The 23619-nt window shown below is 30.8% G+C and overlaps 5 protein-coding genes across 5 annotated transcripts in view; 1 reads left to right on the forward strand and 4 right to left on the reverse strand.

Annotated features, from left to right (window-relative positions):
* LOC143919146 (uncharacterized) overlaps positions 1 to 23619 on the forward strand; it is a 1208594-nt gene that overhangs the window by 238278 nt on the left and 946697 nt on the right. The window lies entirely within an intron of this gene.
* LOC143919067 (uncharacterized) overlaps positions 1 to 23619 on the reverse strand; it is a 267168-nt gene that overhangs the window by 110013 nt on the left and 133536 nt on the right. The window lies entirely within an intron of this gene.
* LOC143919063 (uncharacterized) overlaps positions 1 to 23619 on the reverse strand; it is a 266223-nt gene that overhangs the window by 103311 nt on the left and 139293 nt on the right. The gene's annotated exons all lie outside the window — the stretch shown is intronic.
* On the reverse strand, positions 703 to 7985 carry LOC143918837 (kelch-like protein 1). The gene is made up of 10 exons (XM_077440911.1): positions 7684 to 7985; positions 7457 to 7614; positions 7194 to 7384; positions 6920 to 7117; positions 6675 to 6845; positions 6450 to 6605; positions 5384 to 5532; positions 5106 to 5313; positions 4842 to 5013; positions 703 to 922 (listed from the first exon to the last, which is right to left on the reverse strand). The coding sequence occupies exons 1-10, from the start codon at positions 7803 to 7805 to the stop codon at positions 726 to 728; spliced, it is 1722 nt and encodes a 573-aa protein (XP_077297037.1). The 5' UTR covers positions 7806 to 7985; the 3' UTR covers positions 703 to 725.
* LOC143918879 (prolactin-releasing peptide receptor-like) overlaps positions 18707 to 23619 on the reverse strand; it is a 58670-nt gene continuing 53757 nt past the window's right edge. The window contains exon 2 of the mRNA XM_077440969.1: positions 18707 to 19392. The gene's annotated coding sequence lies outside the window, so the exon portion shown is untranslated. The remainder of the gene's footprint in view (positions 19393 to 23619) is intronic.

Consider the following 23619-nt stretch of genomic DNA (forward strand, 5'->3'; position numbering starts at 1 on the left):
TCTTCATCTCAGGGAGTATTTACATTTAAAATCATATGCAACATACATATTTTAAAAAAAAAATTACGTCATTAAAATATATACATAGAAGTCTATATAATTTAAATCGTTTTACAAATTTTACATTAGTTTGAATTGGTTAGTTAGATGACATTCTTAGCTGTCCGCAATTTGTCTGATTTGAAACACTTCCACTTTTCCAATCACTTTGATACTTTAGTATCTCTAACATAGAATTAGGGGAATTCCATCATTTACAAAATTATATAAAATTAAATCAGAATCATATGTTAGATCGACGAAATGACAGCTTGCTTTTAAAATGACGTTTTTAACACCACTATATAACTTCAAATGTTACGTCATTGCACAGTTACAACCGTTATGCTTTAAACAAAGTGGACATGGGTTAAAATCCCACTGGTTTCTGCTGTCTATACCTTGGACTCATGACTCCAGGTCGATCGTTTCTTACCAGAGTTTGCCAATTTATCTGATTTTCATTGAAACGGTTCCAACAAACTGGCAACCTTACCCATTTTCTCAAAAATCTCGAATTTCGTTGAATTGTATAAAATTTACAAATTTGACCATAGATGTCTTTGTGGATGTCAACATACCCGGGTTTGGAATTATAAACACTGCAACACTCCTACCATTTTCATAAAGGATATATTTTACAATGAAATATAAAATGAAAATAGGTTCAATTTTTCAAACATTTATTAAGCGATTGATTGGTTTTCTGAATATAAAGATTCATTTTTAATTGAATTTGGTTTTAAGCGTTTCAGCCAACCTTTGGAAACAGCTATGAAGTTGAAATGTCCTCTTTTGACTGTTGATGTTAAAGTACGCCATTTATTAGTAGCTGGGTCGTATTCTTCCAAATCGGCGATTGTATCAGAACCATTGCTACCACCTGCACCAAACATTAAAATTAAATTTTTCGAAACCGTTGAATTTCATACCAAAAAAATCGGATGTGACCAACCCATGACTATGTATTTGAGGAATTTAAGAAGGTTAAAAAACAAAATTTGATAATTAAATATACACACGTGTTCACACATACCGGTAATGAGAGCATTTTCGATACAAATTGAGCGCAAATTTAGGTAAATTTACACAAGACAAAAGTTCTATTATACTTCCGGTTGTCGGATTTTTTTCAAAAACTTTTTATTACTTAAAATCACTATAATTATTAAACACTTTAAATATCAAGAAAATAAAAATAATATAAAAGGTCAAAATAAAATAATGAAATATTGTTTTTAAAAAAAATACTACTTCCGGTTTACAAATTCTGACCAAAACCTTATCAGCTCTAAGTTAGTACATAAACAATACAAATATACATTTTAATACTACTTTCGGCTTACAAATTCTGACCAAAACCTTATCAGCTCTATTTTAGTATATAAATAATACAAATATAAATTTTCAGCTTGATACGTTCAGGGGTGTGGAAAGAATTGTTGTCACAACATTTTTAAGATGAAAAAATCCCATTCTCGGTTTTTTAAATTTAGTGACTTTTCTATTTTCATCATATTAATACAATAATTATACTTGAATTTTTTCGTAAAGCGCACACATGTTGAAGGGGTTGAAAAAAATAGTGGAAGAAAAACCAAACAAGAGTAAACTTTCACTTCCGTTTGAGAGATGCTTATCAAATTTCATACATTTTATATGTACATACGTCTATAGTGAAATTTCAATTCAATAAACTAAATAGTTTGTGAGACAAACATAAAAAACCTCCATTTTCTAGAGTATAAGTGCTACTTCCGGCTTAGGAAAAAATATTTAAAAAATATCGAAGTATAAAATTTATAATTTATTTATTTATTTATATATTATCTTAGCTATCAAGCTAATTAAACAATAGGGGAGAGTGGTGTACCTGTGGACAATTTTCGCTTTTTCACTCATAGCTCAGCAACTTTATTGTTTTATGCAAACTTTTTAATGTCATTAGATAGGTTGAAGATTCAAGATTAAAATTAAAAAAGAAAAGTTAATGATAGCATAACAGTTTTTTTATTTTTTGCAAAAATAATAGAGACAAAAAAATTGTCCAAAGGTTCAACACTATGTTGAACCTATGGACAGTGTACATATGTTGTACCTTTGGACAGATTTGATAATTTATACAAAGTAAACTATTTCATCCAATGTTGAAATTCTCAAGGTCTACATTAAATTCCAACTGTGATTTGAGTCTCCCAGACTGGCCTACCACTCGAGGAGGAGGCAATTTCCCAGAAATTTCCTCTTGAGAAATATTATAAATTTTGTCATCGACCATAAGAAATCGGTTTCTTAATTTCAATATCATTTTCGATTGGATTATTCATAACTTCAGCAACATAATACTTGAAAGTCTTTTTGGTTGTTAATTTCACAAGAACCTCTAACCTTAACCTCTGGACGCGTCCAGAGGTACAACCAAATAAATGTCCAAAGGTACAACAAAACGAAATATTCAACTAATATTAAAATACACTTCTTTGTGATAACGTTTTAACACATATATCGTCGTTACCAAATAGTTAAATAACCACTATACAAAACTAAATGCATATCTTGTATGAAAAGTTATTTTAATAAATATGAAAAAACAAACAGTTCGTTGGTAAATATTTACTTTTGGATCCCAAATAACGAAATTCTCGAAAAAACTCGAATCTGGCAGCGCGCGGCACCAAAAGGTGGATTGAATGTTGCCAATATTCGATGTTCATAATTCCCTAGAATATTATGTAGCAAAAATATTTTCCACGACCGAAATAAAGTCATTGTCCACAAGTACATATGTACATTCGTCCATAGGTACACCACTGTCCCCTACATCTTAATTACTTAATTCTAAAATTTATAATTAACTTATATGTATGGTCCTTCACAGTGGTGTCTCTTCGCACCTCTTTTATATTACATATAAAAAAAATTCAGATTTGATTAGCGGTTTGGAAGATAATTGAATTCAAAAACTTAAAAATATAAAGTGAAAAAAGAAAAATTTATAGATGTTTAAATAATTAAAATTTGACAGCGAGATGGCAGGGCGAAAAGTAATGAAACTACCGATGTGAATGATGAATGTGGCAGGCAAACGATGTAATACGATGGAGTATTTTAAAACGTGTCTAATACGATATTTTTTCACCATCGTAATGGCGGATGATACCTTAACTTATATTAATGACCAAAATGAGCAATATGGCAAAGTATGAAAACGATCGGATAAGAGGTAAGAGATATAAAAAAAGACGTCTTAATGTGAAACGTAAAGGAGGTTTGTAAAAAAAGACACCTTAAAGAGGAGGTACCATTTCCTGTCAACTTCTATCGATAAAATTTACGTCCTATTCCAAAAAACCACCCGAAATAAAAAGCCGGTTTTCGTTTTTTTTACAAATAAAAAGCCGGTTGGCCGACTTTCACCGGTTTTAGAAAATTAAGATTTTTTTTTAAGTTTAAAATTTTTATATCGAAAAAAAATGTAAATATATATTATATTATGCAAAAAAATAGTTTTTTATGAATTAAATTGAGTTATAAACATTACGAACTTTCATAAGATCATTATTTTATATTATTATTACAAATATTACAAATAATAGAATTTGTATAATATATCACAGCCGTAAAATGCAGATCCTAAATACGCACAAATAATTAAATGATTTAAATAAGCTACTATCAAGAATGTTACGTACGCCGCGGATTAAGCGAATAGAATCCCAGAGACTGTGTGACCGTTCAAGGATTATCTGTTTAACGGATATCTGTTAACGGATTAACTAAGTGCATACCGTGCGACTGGTATAAGTGGTTTCAAGGATTAGCGACAGGCTAAGTGCAAGTAAGGTAAACAATGATTGCACTTCTCATACCGTGGGAATACATATCCGAATACGTGACTATACAGTAGGTAAACAGATTAGACGTCCTGAGAGAACTACCCCTTATAAGGCGGTACGTAGGCGATATCATGTCATTCTGGACTGAGCACTGCCAGTACGTGTATCTCCTTTATCATCAATAAATGCTATGGAACGAATGTTGGCCTTTTACTTGGATCCTCCACCCACCCCTACGCAACAATATTATTAAAAAAATAGTGTGTAACCTTGCAGAAAAACTATAATTGTGGAATCGTGAATAGATATTAAGAACTGCCGAGATTCATAGATATAGATAAAAAGATATCAAGACATTTCGAAGTTGTTTTTACGCATCTGTTTTAGTTTAAAAATCCAAAAACAAACCGTTGCAAATGTCGGAAACAAATTCGTTAGAAACGGCATATCAAGAACATTTTAAATCCATAATAAAAGTAGGTTTGTGGCCTCAATATTTAAAGGCCTTCCAATTCTTTCGAAGAAAAATCAATTATATTTCGAAAATTCCTATGCATTTTGCCATAAATCTTTTGAGTTTACGACTACTGTTTTGTTGTTGTCAAGTATGTACAAGGATTTGCGATAGTAACGTTTTCTATACCTGAAGTTGGGTAGTTCATTGAAACTACATACTTTCAATAATATTTTATTGGTCTTACATTAATTAAAGAAAACCTTAAAAAGCCGGTTTTCGGTTTTTTGATAAATGGTCAAAAAGCCGGCTTTTCGGTTTCAGTTTAAGCCGGCTTGGAAGCCCTATATCGATACAAAATTCAGTAACCGATACAAAGTTTCAGTTAGATAGGACTAACGGTGTTCAAAAAATCCCTAAAATACACATTAGTTCGAATTTTCGCATGGTCACAAAATTTCATCTATTGTTACTACGTACATATATAGATAAAGAAAAAAATTAGTACCAACCATAAGCAATCAACTTTTCTCCAAACACGCATGCTCCAAGACCATATCTAGCTACACTCATACTAGCAACCTTTATCCAAGTATCAGTTTGCAGATCGTATCGTTCTACAGTCGACAAAATTGAGCCAATCCATCCACCAAGTGCGTATATAAAACCACCAGCAGCAGCTACCTTGAATAATATATAAACAATGATCAATTCGAAAAATATCAGTATAAGGATATACTTTTAAACTGAAAAATTAACTATTATATATGTATAACCGTTAGAGTTTGCCTCGCTTCTATCATCGGAGTGAGTTGTTTCCATTCTCCAGTGGTTGTACAATAACTTTCGACGTTGTTTAACGCTTTAGCATTGTTAAATCCACCAATTGCATAAAAAATACTGTCAACAAGTACACCCGCAGCATCTCTTCGAGCTGTCATCATCGGGGTGGCAAAAGTCCATTTCCGAGTAGTAGGATCGAATCTAAATCATTAAAGAAATGAAGTTTATGATACAAAAGTGTTTAAAATAACCATTTTCAATTAAAAAAAACCTTTCGACTGTTTTTAGTTCTGTATTTTCATTAGCACCACCAAATGCGTATATAAATCCATCGATAACTGCAACTATAGGATGACCTCTGATTTCTAACATCGGTGGTAGCAATTTCTTCGTTCCAGTTTTAATACTATAACTATAGACCTTAAAATTTAACAAACCATATTATGTACATATATACTTAAAGAATACTTTCGTTATTTCGTTATTATCCGTGCACGAATTCAGTAATTTTTTAATTTAATAATATATTGAAAACGAAGTACTGCCTAATGTTAATAACATTTTTTTACTGTTTTTGATTTAAACCATGGATGAAGGAGATATTTGATCATATGACACTTACCCCCATGCCTAAAAATATTTTATAAAAATTGACAGTATCTGTAATAAACAGTCAGTATCAATGCTTAAATGTCAGTCAGAAAAATACAGATATTAATAATATCAGATTCTTTATACATAATCAATAATCAACAAAAAAAAATCAGTTATCAATAATAATAATTGAAAATATACAAAACTCCAAAATCAATTGTATTTTAATCTCTTTTTCTTCTCTTTTCTTTATTATACAAATTCCAACATGTAGTCTAAAAATATTTAAAATATAATAATAAAAATATAACGATAATATATACTTCTATTAAAATTTACTTTCAATACCATAGAACGCAAACGCTAACTGGTAACTAAAAATCTTTTAAATTGATATTTATTCTATTTACAACAATAAATTGAAATTAAATATTGTATAGAAATTCAACATGCTCTGCCACACTTAATTTATTCTTATTACTTCACTTTATTATTAATAATTTATTACTATTTTAAAACAAATGTTATCTATGGTGGGGGTTATTTGCACGGGGTTTTTTTGCACGGGGGGCTAGAGTTCGGGGGTTTTTGGCCAGGGGAATGTGACTAGGGGGTACATGTCCGGATACCAAAACAACGATATCTTACAGTTCACATACAATATATTATACATACTTGGAGTAAAATTTGATAAATATAAAATAGTTCAAAGTATAACATACATTCATATGTATGTTGTATACCTCATTAATATTTTGATATGAGCCAGTAAACCCAGCCATAATAACGATTTCGTCTCCTAGAATGGTTGCACAGAAATTTCTCGTTTCCGTTTTCAAGTCCATAAATTCAGTCATTGAATTTGTTTCTGGGTCATACAACATGACCATTTTCGTAGTCTGAAATTGTTTAAGCACAATTTTACCATCGTCAATTCGATTCCTATCAAAGTTCTACAATTTACTTACTGCTGTATGAAAATCACCGATAGATAACGCAACAACGGCGGATTTTCTGGGAACGTTTCGAGATGAATCAAATTTTGTTTTTCTGTTTGGAATGGTTTTCCATTGAACCGCTTCCGATACAATTGAAGAACATTTTCCACTGTGAAGTGGTTCCAATTCGTCGAACAGTGTCTGAAAAAGGTGAATACAACATTTTCTTAAAGTATTAAATTGTATTTGAAACTATCAGGGATCATGAGCTATACCTCAATAGGTAGTAAAGGCAGTTTGATGAATTCATACAAGGAATGCAAATGGTCTTTTCTTTTCGGATAATCGTATTGAACCCATCGTTTGACACTTGAAAATACAGTCGTCTCCAAAGTCACATTGAGGTTGTCAGATTTTAAAATATCCAACAGTAGGTTGAATTCGATATTCAAAAATTCTTCCGTTAAGCAAACCTTAAAGCAATATATTCATAATTAATTCACTAAACGTACGAATATTTAAAATAGTTTTAAATTTAACAACAAGCACTTCATTAAAATTGAATTCTATAAACTCTTTTGCCAAAATTTTCGAATTGGCATTTCCAAATTTTGCTACAAGACAACAGTTGTTAATGTCAATAGCAGTTTTCAGAAGATTTTCACAAGTTTGTAGCAATGATTGCATTTTTAGAATCTCCGCAGCTCTGTATATCTTTCTAACCATATTTCCATTGAGATCTTAAAACAAAAGAATGTTTTTTTTATAAAAATATCTACATGTTTAACAATCATTTCAGATCAACATCCCACCAATTTTCCCCGTATAACAAAATGATATGATTTTTTTCATCACATCGTTGTCAATACCGCTTATCTTAACTTCATTTCGAGATAAGTTGCAGAAATTTAGATCAAAGTCAAGAAAATAGTCACTATTTGCAGCCATAATGACACTATGAACTGGATAACTAAAATATAACAAAAAAAACGTTATAAATCAAATATGAAAAACAGAAAAATTAAAAACAAATCCAAACCTTTCAGATCCAATCACCACGTCTAAGTCGCAAAACTTTTCCATTTGCATCATTTTGAATATACGATCGAAACCTTTTTTGAAATACATCTCATGCATCTTAATCGACGAACTTTCACACATTTTGAGATTACTTATTAATTTATCCGTCAATTAATTAAAATGTTTATACTGTAAAGTAGTTCACATACAAATATGTCAATAAATGATATATCACATTTATATTCTTATAAATTTGCACACGAAGGAATGAAAGGATATTAGTATTATATCAACCGAGATAAGTAGCAAATCCACAACATTGTTTATTATTCTGCATCCTGTTTACAAAACATTTATTAGACGTTTTTTAAATTTATGTAGAGTATGTTTTCTGAGATAAATTAATATCATAATAATAATATTTTTAATCAAAATATTCAAAGCGAATAAACACAATTCATGTCGAAAACATAAACATATTTACAATGTAAATATATACATAATACTGATATACTTTGAATTGTAATATTTTGAGTGTCGGTTTTTTAATCAAAGAAAATCTTCAAAATCAAATTAAATTTGAAAAACGTTACAAAGTGGTTACGTCAGATTTTTTCACCCTCGATAAATATATCTGTGTGTTTGAAGAATATGAATGTTCAAATTTTCTTTTTGCGTGGACGATAATAATAAGAAAAAAAATCGCTTTCTTCTTTTGCGGAAAATTCTCCAAGGAGTCAATCTCCTACTCGAGAGCGGAAAAAGTATAATCGAACAAAAAAAAAATCAATCGTTCACCTAAAATAGAAATTTAATACATATTATTCAAACGAAAAAGTTTGGAAAATTGGAGTATACAAAAAACGTTACTCGTATTATCAATAAATTGAAATCTCCCAAAATTTTATTATTATATTTCAATTATTATAAGATCATTATCACCCAACTTTTCTTAAGCTACAATTATGATATCCCACTCTTCATCTCAAGGAGTATTGACATTTAAAATCATATGCAACATACATACATATTTTAAAATATAATTCATGTCATTAAAATATATACATAGAACTCTATAAAATTTAAATCTTTTTATAACTTTTACATTAGTTTGAATTGGTTAGTTAGATGAAATTCTCAACTGTCCACAATTTGTCTGATTTGAACCATTTTCACTTTTCCAATCACTTTGATACTTTACATAGAGTTAGGGGAATTCAATCATTTACAAAATTATATAAAATTAAACCAAAATCATATGTTAGATCGATGAAATGACAGCTTGCTTTTCAAATGAAGTTTTTAACACCTCTATATAACTTCAAATGTTACGTCGTTGCACAGTTACAACCGTTATGCTTTAAACAAAATGGACATGGGTTAAAATCCCACTGGTTTCTTCTGTCCATACCTAGGATTTATGACTCCTGATCGATCGTTTCTTACCAGAGTTCGCCAATTTATCTGATTTTCATTGAAACGATTCCAACAAATTGGCAACGGTCCTATTTTCTCACAAATCTCAAGTTTTCAGAAATCTCAAATTTCATTGAATTGTTTAAAATTTACAAATTTGACCATATATGTCTCTGTAGATGTTAATTGATATGTATTTACTTTGTATAGTACTAATAATACTCGTATCAAATGTAGAATGCTTCTGGCCAGAAAGGCGCATTGGGGCTACCTGTTAGGCCTTTCTGGTATAAATTAAATAAAAAAAGATCACCAGATGGACATTGAACAAACCAAAATACTCCAAATTTAGCGGGAAAATGTCAGAAGCGTTCTAACTAAATTTAAAAAAATGATAAATTATTATATAATTTAATACAATTCCGTAACCAAAAAGTTTCTTTAAAAACAAGATTATTACACTGTTCGACAAATGATGATTTTTTTTGGTTCAGAGACGAGATATGACTTTTTTTTATAGATCTATGCCCAGTAAACACGAATCTGGTAATAAAAAATGTTGATTGGCTCAAGGTTCAGAGATATATGTGTTTTTTAAATCGTGCGATTTTTCTATATCTTGGTGTTGTTAGTTCGATGTCTCAAAATCTATCAATTTCCTGTTCAAAATGAATATTGGAATCTATCGTCGGGTATTTTATCTTTCATTTGTAGTACTTTTCAGCTTTCAAATCTCTCTAAGTAGTCGTCCAGTTCAAATCAAAAGTCAAAGGTACGTATTTTCACTTGGGAAACATGTTTATTGGGATAGTGTTCTCGCCACACTATTTTTTGTTTTCGTTTAAAAGGGTTAATTGGAAGTGTGCTGAATTTTAAATCGGTAAAATTGTGAACTTAAAGATCGTACAAGTATTTACTCGTATTTACCCGAATTTGAATTTAATTAAGAGGGATAATATATTAAATTGTCTTTATATGAGAATTAAATAAAATTCAACTTCGAAAAATCATATTTCGACTATTCTGGTGGAATAACAACAAAAATTCGTTTATTTTATCGAGGGAAGCCAGTTATTAAATGGCTCACCTTTTTATTTTTAAGGGTATTTAGATACTGGATTACTTTTCAAGAATGAATCATTACAATGAAGCTGTTATATGTACATATAATATATCAAGAAAGCATTGGAATTGTTATTTTGACCTTTATACGGTCTCGGCACGGCCATAATGTTTACAAAATGAACGCTTTTATAAAATAAATACAAATTTCCACATGAACGAATGCGCGGAAATAAAACGATTATTTTCCGTTCTGAACGCCTTGTTGCATTTTACGAGAAAATTATGCAACCGAGACTTATTCACTTTTCCGTGCTACGTTTGCTTACAATGTTGCATTGAAAATTCAAATACACATTTTCTTATCACATACATACATACATATGTACTTGGTCTTTAAAACTTGGCATACAAAAATAGACAACATAAAGCATACTGTTGATGACAATTATACAAAAAAACTTATTCCAGACAAGACAACTTAATGAGACACGTATTTGGTATTTGTTTCGGAATCGTATGCCTAATTAATCCTTTGTATAGCTCAGTTTTGGAATTAATATAACGCTCATTACATACGCGATTTCAGGCATTGTGGCAAATTTTCCGTTGTTTGCATTAGTATAATGTGTCTAATATATTTGTATGTATGTATGTCGAATTTTGTATTACACGACCTCACTTTTGACTTTGGCCATTTTCCGCAAGGCTCCCGCCATTTTCCGAAAGGCGTCGTCATCGTCGTAACAATAGTCATTACGTTTAAGCGAATTCGTCATTATTAATCGCGAAACGTCTCCGACATCTGGCATACGCTAATAAAATGTCCGCGTGCAATAAAATTTGCTGAAACGCACATACATACCTTCATAAGGAATTTTTCCAATTCCTTTTTACGATTTTGTTTCTGCGTATATTCAAATTTCCATTTTTTACAGTTGTCGAATTTTTTCTGAACTTTCTGAACAGTGGTATTATGATGTACATATGTACTAGTGTTGTACCCGATGACATATCATCATATGGGTGTTGGCATATTAAGTTATTAAATAAAATAAAAAAAATAATAAATATTTCGTCGGTCATGTGTTCGATCACCATGTGGTCGAATTTTTTTCAAATACCTTTTAAATATATTTAATTTAATATTTATATTTAATTATTTTATAAGAAAAAAAATGGAAAAACTACCTACCTACCTACATATAAACAATATAAATCTTAATTAATTAATTGGGGTTGGTGGAGGATCCGAATGAAAGGCCAAAGTGACTTCACAGCATTTATTGGATGATTCAGTAGGTCCATGTGCAGCCAGCGCTCGTTCCAGAATGATCTGATATGACCTAAGTATCTCCATAAAAAGGTCGCTCACTACAGCTTCCCCGATCCGTTTATTTTTCCATTGTCTAGGCACTTACAGTTTTAAGTTACGCTCTCATGGTTCTAGGAATTCTACCGACCACTTAGAGTCCCACTAGGCCAATTCGGGGGTCTCCATTGTTAGCGCTTGAATGCACTTGCTAATCCCCATAATGTTCCCACGTTACAATATTATATTTATTTCAAAACGTTCAGTATAATTTTGTTATTAAATATTACAGCATTACAGAGATTATTTTAGATTAATTTTTGCTTTTTAATTGATTTTTTTAAATTGATATTTAAATAAAATGCTAAGAAAGAGCCGCTTTCGAGCCTGCAATATTAATTTTTATTAGAAAATTTGTAATATGTATATTGTTCATAAATTAAATTTGCTGTATGGTTCGTGTTGACGAATTCGATGTTCTTCACGCTTGGATGCGCGCTCAAACTGTAGCATAATTATATTATAGTTTGAATTATAAATCGGTAAGATAAATACGTAGTATAATATAAGGCTTCGTCAGCTGAAAACTTATATATATATATTATATTATACATACATACATATAATATTTCAACCCCATACTCGTCCGGCAAACAAGAATCATTAAACTTTTCGCATTCAATACTCGACTGAGCACGACTTTCATTGCGAGCGCCTCTCGTTCAAATTTACGGTTGGCTCGAGCACAGCTTCCGGTATAAATTTGCTTCAATTTGTAACACCTTTATCTCGAGTTCAATGCCATTCAAACATCGTATCAAAAGCGAAAATTCAAACTTCACAGACGGGGCCTGGTGAAGTCAAGTTTTATTTTTATTTTTTTTAGTTGTTAAACCATCTTGTTCACGAGTTCTGTGTGAAACGGTCGTGAAAAAGAAAGGTACAATTTCCAAAGTGTGACCAAAAAGTACTGTGAATTGATGTTATATGCACATATATTTGTTTGGTCAAAACATACCACTACCACATATACATATATAAATACAACTAAATGAGTCATTTTTGGAAACCACTAACCTTAAAAATGCATATTTAAAAAATTCTGTAAATATTGTTGCGTTGGGGTCGGTGGAGGATCCAAATAAAAGACAAAAGTCGCTTTACAGCATTTATTGGGTGATTAAGGAGATCCACGCACTGTGCTCTGTCCAGAATGCCTTCATATGGCTTAAGTACCTGCTTATAAAGGGCAGGTCGCTCACTGCATCTTCCTTGCTCATTGCAGTCAGTTCTAAGAACTCTAGCGGGAAGCCATTACTGACCACTACGTCCATTCGGGGGTCTCCATTGTTAGCCGACAGCACTTAAGCCTGGAGATAATACTCGAAAATCAATTATAGCGACGGCTCCTTTTAGCATATGCTACAATATCATTAGCACCTGTAACTTATTATAATAATTACTATATTCTCTTCTGAACTTAAAAAAATACAATATATTGATTAGCTTGTTAAAAATTTTCCATCAATGGACGAAAATGCTGAAGTAAATAATAACGTACATATGTGTGTGTGTATGTATATGCTGAAGGGGAAATTTTTCTATGGATTTTTTCTCAATGATAAAAGCCTTAAAAAAAGATGCGTACAAAATCTAGATTCCTACTCCCCTTATTAAATTTTCAATCATACTTATCGATCTTTTATATATCTCTACATATGCATACATGTACGTACATAGTTTTACATAATGCCAATTATTTGCACTCTTACTTGTACTGTGTACTACTTAATTTTATAAAAAAAATTGAGTTACTTTTTGGTTTGAATTTTTCCATTTTGACTTCTAATGAAAAAAATTTCGGAATAATTTCCAGAGGTGAAATATCTCTACGGGCTTATTATTAAAGCTAACTTTAAATACAGACATACTTGATTTTAAATATAGAAGAGACTATACATATGTATGTATACTAGAATAGCAACTTAACCCAATGAAATGTTTGCCTACCTATTAATCAACAACCGTACTTATGTATAAACCTTTATTCATCACAACCCTTACTATTATATATTTATACATATATGTAACACCAATTGTATACTCACCTACAACTCACACAATTGTAACTTATTTATAATAATTAGTAATTATGTATGTAAGTATCATTTCTCCTGGTTCCATGACAACTAAAAAAACGACGAAAGAACGTCATTTATTTTATTTGTATTACATTCAATATGAACTTACTTATAATAATAAAAGACCCCTTCACTGAGTTACTATCTTAATAACCAGCTGTTTCTCAATGTAACCAAATGTTTCCACATTGCATTCTCTAGACTTTCATCCCCTATGTTGTAGAATTTTCTTTTCAATACTAAACAATTACTTGGGATTGATCGTATTAGAGACCTGGGCATTTTATTTAATAGTAAATTATCTTTCCGTTTTCATATTGATTTGATAATAAGCATGCCATATATGAATTCAGGATTCAAGCCATTTAAATCCAATAGTAATATTTCCTTGCTTTTCAATTAAAATATAATAAGTCATCTGGAATTTGCTAGTAGTTTTTTGTTCATAATGTTTTAGAACGCATAAATAAAAAAATTCCATTACAAATTTCTTTACAATGATCCTTACAATCTAGGAGGAAAATTATGATTTTTGTTTTTTTTTTGAGCCTTTGAATCATATATGAAAAAGATAGTTAGTCCTTATTTATTAAGTAAGGCCGTATTCCAATGTCCCATCACATCCTCTCATTCTTCATTAATTCACATCAATTCCTATTCTACCTACTATTCCCGTGATTCCTTCTAGCATAGATCTTGCTCTTCTTTTAACAATACTCCCACTGATATTGATCCTTTGTGTTGTTTCTTTTCTTGATTTAAATTTTTATTGTTTGGCCATTTTTCTTAGTAATATGTACATATGTATGTTCATAATTAAACCGTTATATTTTAAGTGGCATAAGTTCTGGAAAAATATTTAATATAATCTTTTACGTTTGACACTATTTAAAAATATGTATTGTAATACGTTTATTCTACTTTTCCGAGATTCTGGACATATTGAATTAAAATAACTGAAAATTGGACTTCAACCACTTTCAAATATAACGGCTTTTATGATTTCAATGTGATAAACGTTTTAATGCTGTTTTTGTTATTTTTTTAATTAATAAAATAAAAAAATAAATACAATTTCAATTTTTTTGCAGATTGTGTTCAGTAGTCTATGTATAAGTTCACTCATCAATGTATGCACTCGTCACTGTGTTCAACAGACGTATGTCCAGTTGTTTAGATACTTGTGACGTCCAAGTCGATTTTTTCCATATCAATATTATACAATTCAACAAAAATTTACTACACTGTTTGATCATGAATTTAAATTTACATATAATACATGCATATATGTATATCCTATATAAATTTCTATATATTTAGTAAATATGTAAATATTTAAAAGTTTGGCCATAAAATTCGAATCAAGGGAACCTATCACGACATACACAAAAAACTAGATATGAAATTTTAGTTCAGTTAACCAAAAGGTCTCTGAGAAAAACATAAAAAACTTCGATTATCTAAAGTAAAAGTACTACTTCTGGTTTAAGAAAAAATATTGGGGAATAAAATTTATAATTTCTATTCGATTAGCCGATTGGGAGATAATTGAATTCAAAAACTAAAAAAAAAGACGACACCGATAAGGGGAAGTACCATTTCCGGTCAACTTAAAAATTTGAAAAAAATTAACACCTATTGATAAGAATTTCAGTAACCGATACTAAGTTTCAGTTCGATAGGACTTACGGTGTTCCAAAAATCCCCAAAATACACAGACACACACTCACACACACACATACATTTTTTCTAGACCATGAAAACGTGATCGGTGATCGATTTTGAGTTCGAATCAGTCAAAATCTCGAGTTCGAATTATCGCGTAATCACAAAACTTCATCTATTGTTACTACGTACATATGTAGATAAAGTAAATATACGGAAATTAGGGCCATAAATACCACTATCTACACTTGCATCCAAAACCTGTGAAACACAGAATGAATTTGAACACAATTAAACTTACTTACTTACTTATCTTACAGATGCTTTGCACATCTTTACGTACTTTCTCATACTTGTTTGTCGTCTCCCATACTTGCACCTAAAAATTATCAAAATCCTCCGAATTTTGGGTAATGTATACACTCTCTAGACTTTCTTATCACACCTCATATACATACCCGACGTAGACTCGTAGGTAAAGTCGACTTGTTTGCATATTAAAGTCGAAAGAGCGCGACTCGACTCAAATTCGACCCGGTGCTTCGGAAAACACCCGAAATTGTTGCAAATTGTTTGATCAAAGAGGTCCTTCCGTACCTACGGGATTGTCTCGCTCTGGAGAAAGCTCGAAAGCCCTGGGCTATATTAAAATCTCCACTTTTGGCCCCGAGACCATTGTTAAAACATAATTATTAAGCGCACTTAAAACGAGCTTAAGTATCGTTTACACGCGTATTAAGTTTCGCTCGCACCACTCTGTCGTAATTGACTCGTGTGTATTCCACGAGCTTTTCCTAATTGCACATGTGTGTGTGTGCTATTTTTTAATTTTTCCATGTATTCTTAAAAGCCCTTTTCGGCCTAGGTGTACAGATTATTAAAGGGATAGTCGCGTCATGTGATGAGATTTTCCGCTCGATTGCGTGTCGCTTGTGTTGAGATTTTCCGATGCTTATTAGGCAGATTGACTATAAAGTGGGAAAGTGGGTCGTTTAAGTATATTGGTTTTTTTCCTGTATAATCTTCATCAATTTAAGACCATATTGTATAAAGAATATGATTAATTTTCTCGTCAAAATATATATAGAAATAGGTACGTTAATAGGAGTCCTCACATTGTGGAAAAGTTTTTTTTCTTCTAATAAATTCAAATCTTAATTCAAAACAGGTTACAGTTAAAGACCATAAAAAATGTTTAAAATTAATGGTTGTATGTTTGTATATATGTATATAAATCTACAGTTTTCACCTTAGCAACATCGTATTTGGTTTTATGGCAACTTGATGATATATAAAAATGTAAATGGATGGAAAAATAAAAATGTAAATGGAAACCGCAAATATACTCGTTTGCAATTCAAGATTTTCATGTTTAAAACTGAAAAATTTGGTAGATCTCACGGTTTCCTAACTTAAATAACATACAATGGTTTTTTTTATCTTTTATTTATTTAAGTAACGCCGGACAAAGTCCGGAAATACTTAGGTTTGTCAGGCAACGCCGGCTAGTCCAAATACAAATGATAAAGTTGATTATTTTCTTGAAATTAAATCCTTCAGTATATTTGCAAAAATTTCCTGAAGTGAAATCAAATACAATATAAAACAAAGATTTCAAAATTAATTCCCCGGATTATTACTAGCAATTATCATCAGCTAGGATCGTTTACAAGTTCGAAACAACGTTTTCAATGGAAATAAACGGAAAGATTTGTACTATGCTCCCCATCTAATTGGTCGTTGGGACTTTATTATTTTTATTCTCTATCGTTCTCGCGTTTTTTAGTAGCAGATTATTCTTGGGTACTTTTCCATATCAAAAAGTTGTCTGAAAGTGAGTTTTTCTCGGTCGAAAGTGTCTCTTCCACGTGTCGCATGCGAAAGGTTAATCTATCGAGGTTTGCGTGTTTCTATTCTAGGATTTCACACCCATGGAAAAATAAACCGTGTGTTTTTTGGGAAAAAAAATGAATAAGGAATCTCTTCAAATATGTATGAGGTGGTGTATGTGCCTCTCTTTTTTGTTTTTATTTTTTGTTTTATCCTTGCCTTTTTCATTTCGCATCCAATAAACGAACTACGTACATAGACACGTCAACGAACAATATTTAAGTGGTACTTGTAGTCTTTTTATTGCCGAAATAAAACGGGCTAGAATTAGGTCAAAGACAAGACAGATTTTCCTTTTTAAAAAAAATTACGGGTTTTCATTAGTGCGAAAGATCGCAGTGGGGAAAGTTTTCCCTTATGGATTTTCAACGCTATATAATACCTATATAGATCCTACATCAGTATTCAAGATGAATAGTTCCTTCAATCTTCAATAGATATTACTTCACAGAATGTTTTAATATCATATACAATACATATAATACTTAGATTTTTATTTTTACTATAAATTAAATGCCCAGTATTGTTTAGCCCAGTTAAAATGTCGAAAAAAATTAAATGATTCAGATATATTCGTAGTCTACATTTTAACAATGAAAGAATACCAATTAATGTAGTGATGCAAAATGGGAAATAGTTAATTTTCATACTTTCGTATTTATATACTTAGATATTTATTGTATGTGAAGTTTTTTTGTTTTTATCATTAATTGATTATAATGTTATATTTTTATCTTTTTCTTTCAAATGAATTAAAACTAGACGTGTTTAATTTTAATCGTTTGTATTTATTTACACAGAGTGAAAGAAATAATATACATAATTTATTTACATTATCATTATTTAAATACATTATTGTTCCTACAAAAAACATCACAGAAAATTTAACATACACTAAATTACTTTATATACTATACTAATGTAAGTTTCTTCTCTACGATAAATATACTTTTATGGTTTTATTATAATTTATGTAGCTTTTAACACAAACATTACATTAAGAAACAAATATAATAAATCATCTTAACTTCTATACAAATCGCAATTAGAGGCCTTGGCAAATTTTAACACTTATAATATAAATATACTTTTAATATAGTAAACATCTATTATACATTTATAATATTTCGTTACGTGCAATATAATATTAATTTATTTTATATTTAACATCAACCAATATATATATGTATGTATTTATTTCAAAAAACGAAAAAGCTCCTATAGTGGATTATTTTAATTTAATATCGATTTAATATAAAAAATTGACTCAACAATTTCTTTGTGCAATGACGGCGCGGAAATGCGTTTTAAATTTAAATCGAAATCGATTTTGATATTAAAAAAAAATCGTTCAAAATGATTTCAATTTAAACTTGGGCTCACTTTGACATTTCCGCCCCGTATTAAATAGAAATTATTTGTCTGATAAACTTATTACGACTGTACAATTAAATTCGTAAGTAATTCGAATAGAATATTTTGAATGAATATTTTTAATAAACATATCTATACAATTTTTTATCCACAAATATACCTATATAGTTAATATTTTCATTGGAATATTTCGTGCCAGATTTTTCATTTCATTGAAAGTTTTATACTTTAGAAAGCGAAAATAATCTACCCGTTATAAATATTTCACATTTTAAACGAGTTGTTTTTTTTTATATATAAGGCTTTTGTGGAAGCGGATACCAACTTTTCCCACACTTTTTTAATTGTAGCGAAAAGGCGCAGACAAATGACGTCACGTCGTTATATTATTTCGAAAGGCTTTTATACACATAATTTTACAATATTACATATAAGAGGTAATACAACTAATAGCTTGGAAGTTTTCTTAAATAAAACACATATTCATGAGTTCAAAAGATAAAATTTTCGATTTTTACTTGATCAACTATTATATACAATAGGGATAAATGACATACTTTTGAAGGGATTTTTTGATGACTTGTATACGATGTGACACTTTCTAGTTGAACTAGAGCTTATTAACATTCAGTTTAGGCCAAAGAAATGATCAATGATTATTATATAAAAGTATTCCACGAATTGTTTAATAAATTATGAGGTAAACTTCCACGCCAAGTGTTGGATCACCCGTTATATGTATATCGATAGGCAAAGAATGATTTAATTTCATAATGATTTAGTGTCGTTTTTATTTGTTCGAATCTCGATTGAGTTGGATTTCATACTCCGATTTAGGCCAATGCTCGTTCAAGTTCTTCCGCGCCATCTGAAACGAATAAAACAATTTTTTAGTGTCGATAAAATAAATTTATGATTATATCTACTGACGAATATCTCGAGTCAACTAGGCAAATGTGTCCGATTATTTTTTATAGCATGGTCTATTTATATGTATATTTCATTTACAGTGCAGACCAATTCGCAAAAGGTAGGCAGTTCTTATCTAAGACTATTATACGGTATTAAATAATACGTTGGGAAAATCTCTCTCTCTTTTTTTTTTCTCCACCGAAAGAGGAGAGGAGGAAGAAGCTGTAAAGATCGCGAGTAGCATCGTTTCAAAGGCGTTTTATTATTTGCGAAGAAAAGACGTCCCTAATGGGAAAATTTAAAGGATAATTTCATTTTTCATTTTCGTGTGAAGATCACTTCGAAACGGCTGACGTTTAAAAAAAGTCGAAATGAAAATATCACACACAAGAATATTTCACACAAATTAATTTTCATCATCTGTTGGAAATTCAATATAATATAACGAGTCTAAATATAATAATAATTATTCGTCTCTCGACCGGACGTACGAACGGACGTACGGACGGACGTACGAACGACCCTCTGTGCGAGCGCTCATATTACAGCGATACGTCATATCTTCAAAAAACCCACACCTTTTCAACTTACGCAACACATATCTTTCACACGACGTACATAAAAAGATCAAATGTCTGCACCATCCAAGATCGTGGTGGACGAAAGAATGTGGTGGACGCGTTGACCAGTATCGAGATTTCAAAAGAACAAATTTTAGAATGTCAGAAGTATGTATATGTTGTGCCTAGAGATATTTAATAAAATAAATACACGCAAACGAGGCGCACAACCAATCAGTGTATGTAAAGTGGTCCACGTGGACTAAAACGTCTGACCAATTAGAGCAACGACGATACATTCTGAACAATGGGTGCATTTTAAACATCCACTCGTGACGACCGATCGAAGTGCTCCTGATATTGAGCGCGGCTGATTTAGAATGGGTGGCGTCAGCGTCAGATGCGCTGCGCGGGAGCGTACACACATACACACATCGACGAAAATACACACATACATTCATTCATCATTTCGGACGGGTTGAATGGGCAAGCGTGTAATGCGCACCTCAAAATTTTTATTATTAATACGTGCGCATGCCTATAAATTACCTTACATTATATTTATATATATAACTTTATTTTAATTCGTGTATTCCTTTCCGAAACCATTCATTGAAATTAACGGGCACAAGATTAGTTACAATATAAATGTTGATGTCAAATATACAAATATACATATATGTATATTTATATAAAATATCTAATTATTCATACTTTTTAAATGTATCCTCTTTATATCGTCATCTGTGAAACTATGTATATTTATCACGTAGTTTAACCAATTATTCAATATAAAATTACTTGGTTTACAAACAATATATATGTACATATGTAAATATCTTGTTTTTGTGTTTATAAAATTATTATGTATTCTCAAACAAAAATAAGACTATAAAGTTCCAATTAATATTTTAAAAGTCAAATTACTTTTACAAAGCAAAAACCACTTATGTTATATTAGAAATTAACAATTTATTAACCTAAATATAAATTTCGAAATTCTTAAATAATAAAATGTTATATGATATATTACATTGGTGTACATTTTTAGAAACGTTCTTTCATTTATAAATGTGTATAATATTTTCCATTCGAATCACACTCGTGTGTAAATACATAGTATATAATACATTATTTCAAAATTATTTTGCTTCGGACTATATTATTTTTCTCATTTCGAATGAAAAATGAAACAACGAAATAGAAAGAAAATTCCCGATCAAACATAAATAATCACGTCAAACACGAGTCTGATGCGTGTTTAATCCTCATTTCCTTTTTCCAACGCTCGGAAAATAATTGAACGGGAACAAACACGACGAAAATCGTGGTCGTTGAAAAGAAAATCAAATTTTGTGATATTCCTTTTGCGATGGTAAAAAACGTAATGGCCATTTATCGCACACGGGCAAAATTCCACGTGACGTTCTTTTTTGAACGCTATTTTTTTATTTAAAAAAATGTAGTGGAAAATCGTGCTGTTTGAATTCCATGAATTTTCACCGGTATCTTACATTTTATGTAAACTGTGTATTTTTTTAAAATAAAATTGAAAGCGGCAATACAATTAAAACCTTTAAAAATAAATAATAAAATTTCTATTCATTCAAGATTAAATGTCTATTCATACTATGCAGAACTGCAAGGCAACAGCACTGCACAGCAGTGCACGGATAAGACTTCTTCTATTCTTATCATCCTGCAGCACTCATTCAGACAAGTTTTGAATTAGTGCTAGGCAAAATTAGCTTACATATACATTACGGTGCGCGACGATACGGCGCAATATTGCCACAATATGACGCTTTCGAAAATATTCATATGCGCATGCGCACTTTCGTTCGTGCACGTACACTCACTACTATGACGTCACGTTGTACTTGAATATTTCCAAAGAAAACCAGTGTTGCTTGATACTTTACGGTGATAAGTACTGCTGTATAATATAAAAAATATCGTGTCAGCTACTGCTGCTACGTCTACGCCACGTGCACATTACGGAACAGATTAATATGTCCATATATGAACAATGTTTCTAAATAATATTTTTCGTTTCGGGATTTTATTTATTCTTTTAATTGATTTTTTCACCTGTGTTCACTTTTTACACACCTCTTTTATGTTTCACTTTGATCGGATCGGATAAGAGGCAAAAAATGTTGCCTCTTATCCGATCGTTTTCATACTTTGCCATATTGATCATTTTGATCATCAATATAAGTAAAGGTATCATCCGCCATTACGATGGTGAAAAAATATCGTATTAGACGCGTTTGAAAATTCTTCCACAAAGATGTGCCTGACGTTAATCGCCCAAAATGTTCGGTCGCGTTATTCGCCCATTGCGATCGCTTTGGCGTTTTCTTGGTGTAAATCCCTTTTCGCTGTCATCTAGCTTTGTCAGATTTTAATTGCTTAAACCCCTATAACTATTTCTTTTTCACTCTATATTTTATAATTATGTATTATTTTTCTTTTTTTTTTATCGTGTTTTTTTTTGCTTTTGCTTTTTATTTTACTTTAATTTATTTTTTGTTTTTCTTCTCTTTTTCAAATATCTGTAATGCCACAATGGTCCAAAACTATAAATAAATAATTTGGATAATAATACTAATTGAATTGTTTAAATTGCCCGGCGTTGCTCGGCCGAAAAAAATATAAATTGAACTTTTTCAGTTTTTTTTTTTAATCTTTTCATATAACGATAGTTCATAATGTCAACAAGACAGAGACTTACATATTTACTTTAAAATAATACACAGTAGCTTTTATTACTTCGATACGAGTCTGTACCCGTATCCGGACTACGCCGAAGAGATATCGCGCTTTTGCACACGCGTACATAAATAGACTTTTACGTGATTTTGCATAAAGTAACGTAATTTTTGAACACGATAAACATTTCGACAAGCACATCTGTTCGTGCACGTAGTTTTGCACGTTCGCGTATTAGCATAAATCAAAAATTTTAGTGGCCGAGGGAATTTTCACACATTAGTGGTGTTAACCCTTTGGCTGCCGCGTGCGATGTTCACACGCCGATGACGTTCCCTGAAAAAACACGGGGATTTATCCCCCGTTTTACGAGCTCGCTATATATTATATGTAGCCGCATGACTAATGGCCCAGTTTGTGGCTTAACCGCACCACTTGTTGGCCCACCGCTATATCCCTAAATTAATTATTCACGGCTGGGTAAAATCGAGAGTGAAACATGCCCATCCATTGTATCTAGGGGATCTATCCAAATATCATATTCACATAAGCAGATCAAATTAAGCTTATTGTAAAAAACTAAATGTATGTAAGCTTATTGTAAATCATATTAACAATTAGATACAACATTGTTAATTCTTCTTATTGAATACTTATCTCGCAGATAAAACTCACTGAGGAGATAAACAGTGAAATATCAGATCTGACATATTTGGCCAAAAATCAATATACATATATCGTGTATTACATTACATGAAGCTAGACGCCAAATTTGAAATTTATATATACATATGAGAGTTAAAACTATAAATATTTAAATATTAGAGATAACGAGAACCTATAGAGCAAATTTTATAAAATATAGAGTGAATTATAGGCGTCAAAACAATTAAAATCTGATTGGCACG

This window comes from Arctopsyche grandis, chromosome 11 (assembly GCF_051622035.1).
Source record: "Arctopsyche grandis isolate Sample6627 chromosome 11, ASM5162203v2, whole genome shotgun sequence".
Taxonomy (NCBI): domain Eukaryota; kingdom Metazoa; phylum Arthropoda; class Insecta; order Trichoptera; family Hydropsychidae; genus Arctopsyche; species Arctopsyche grandis.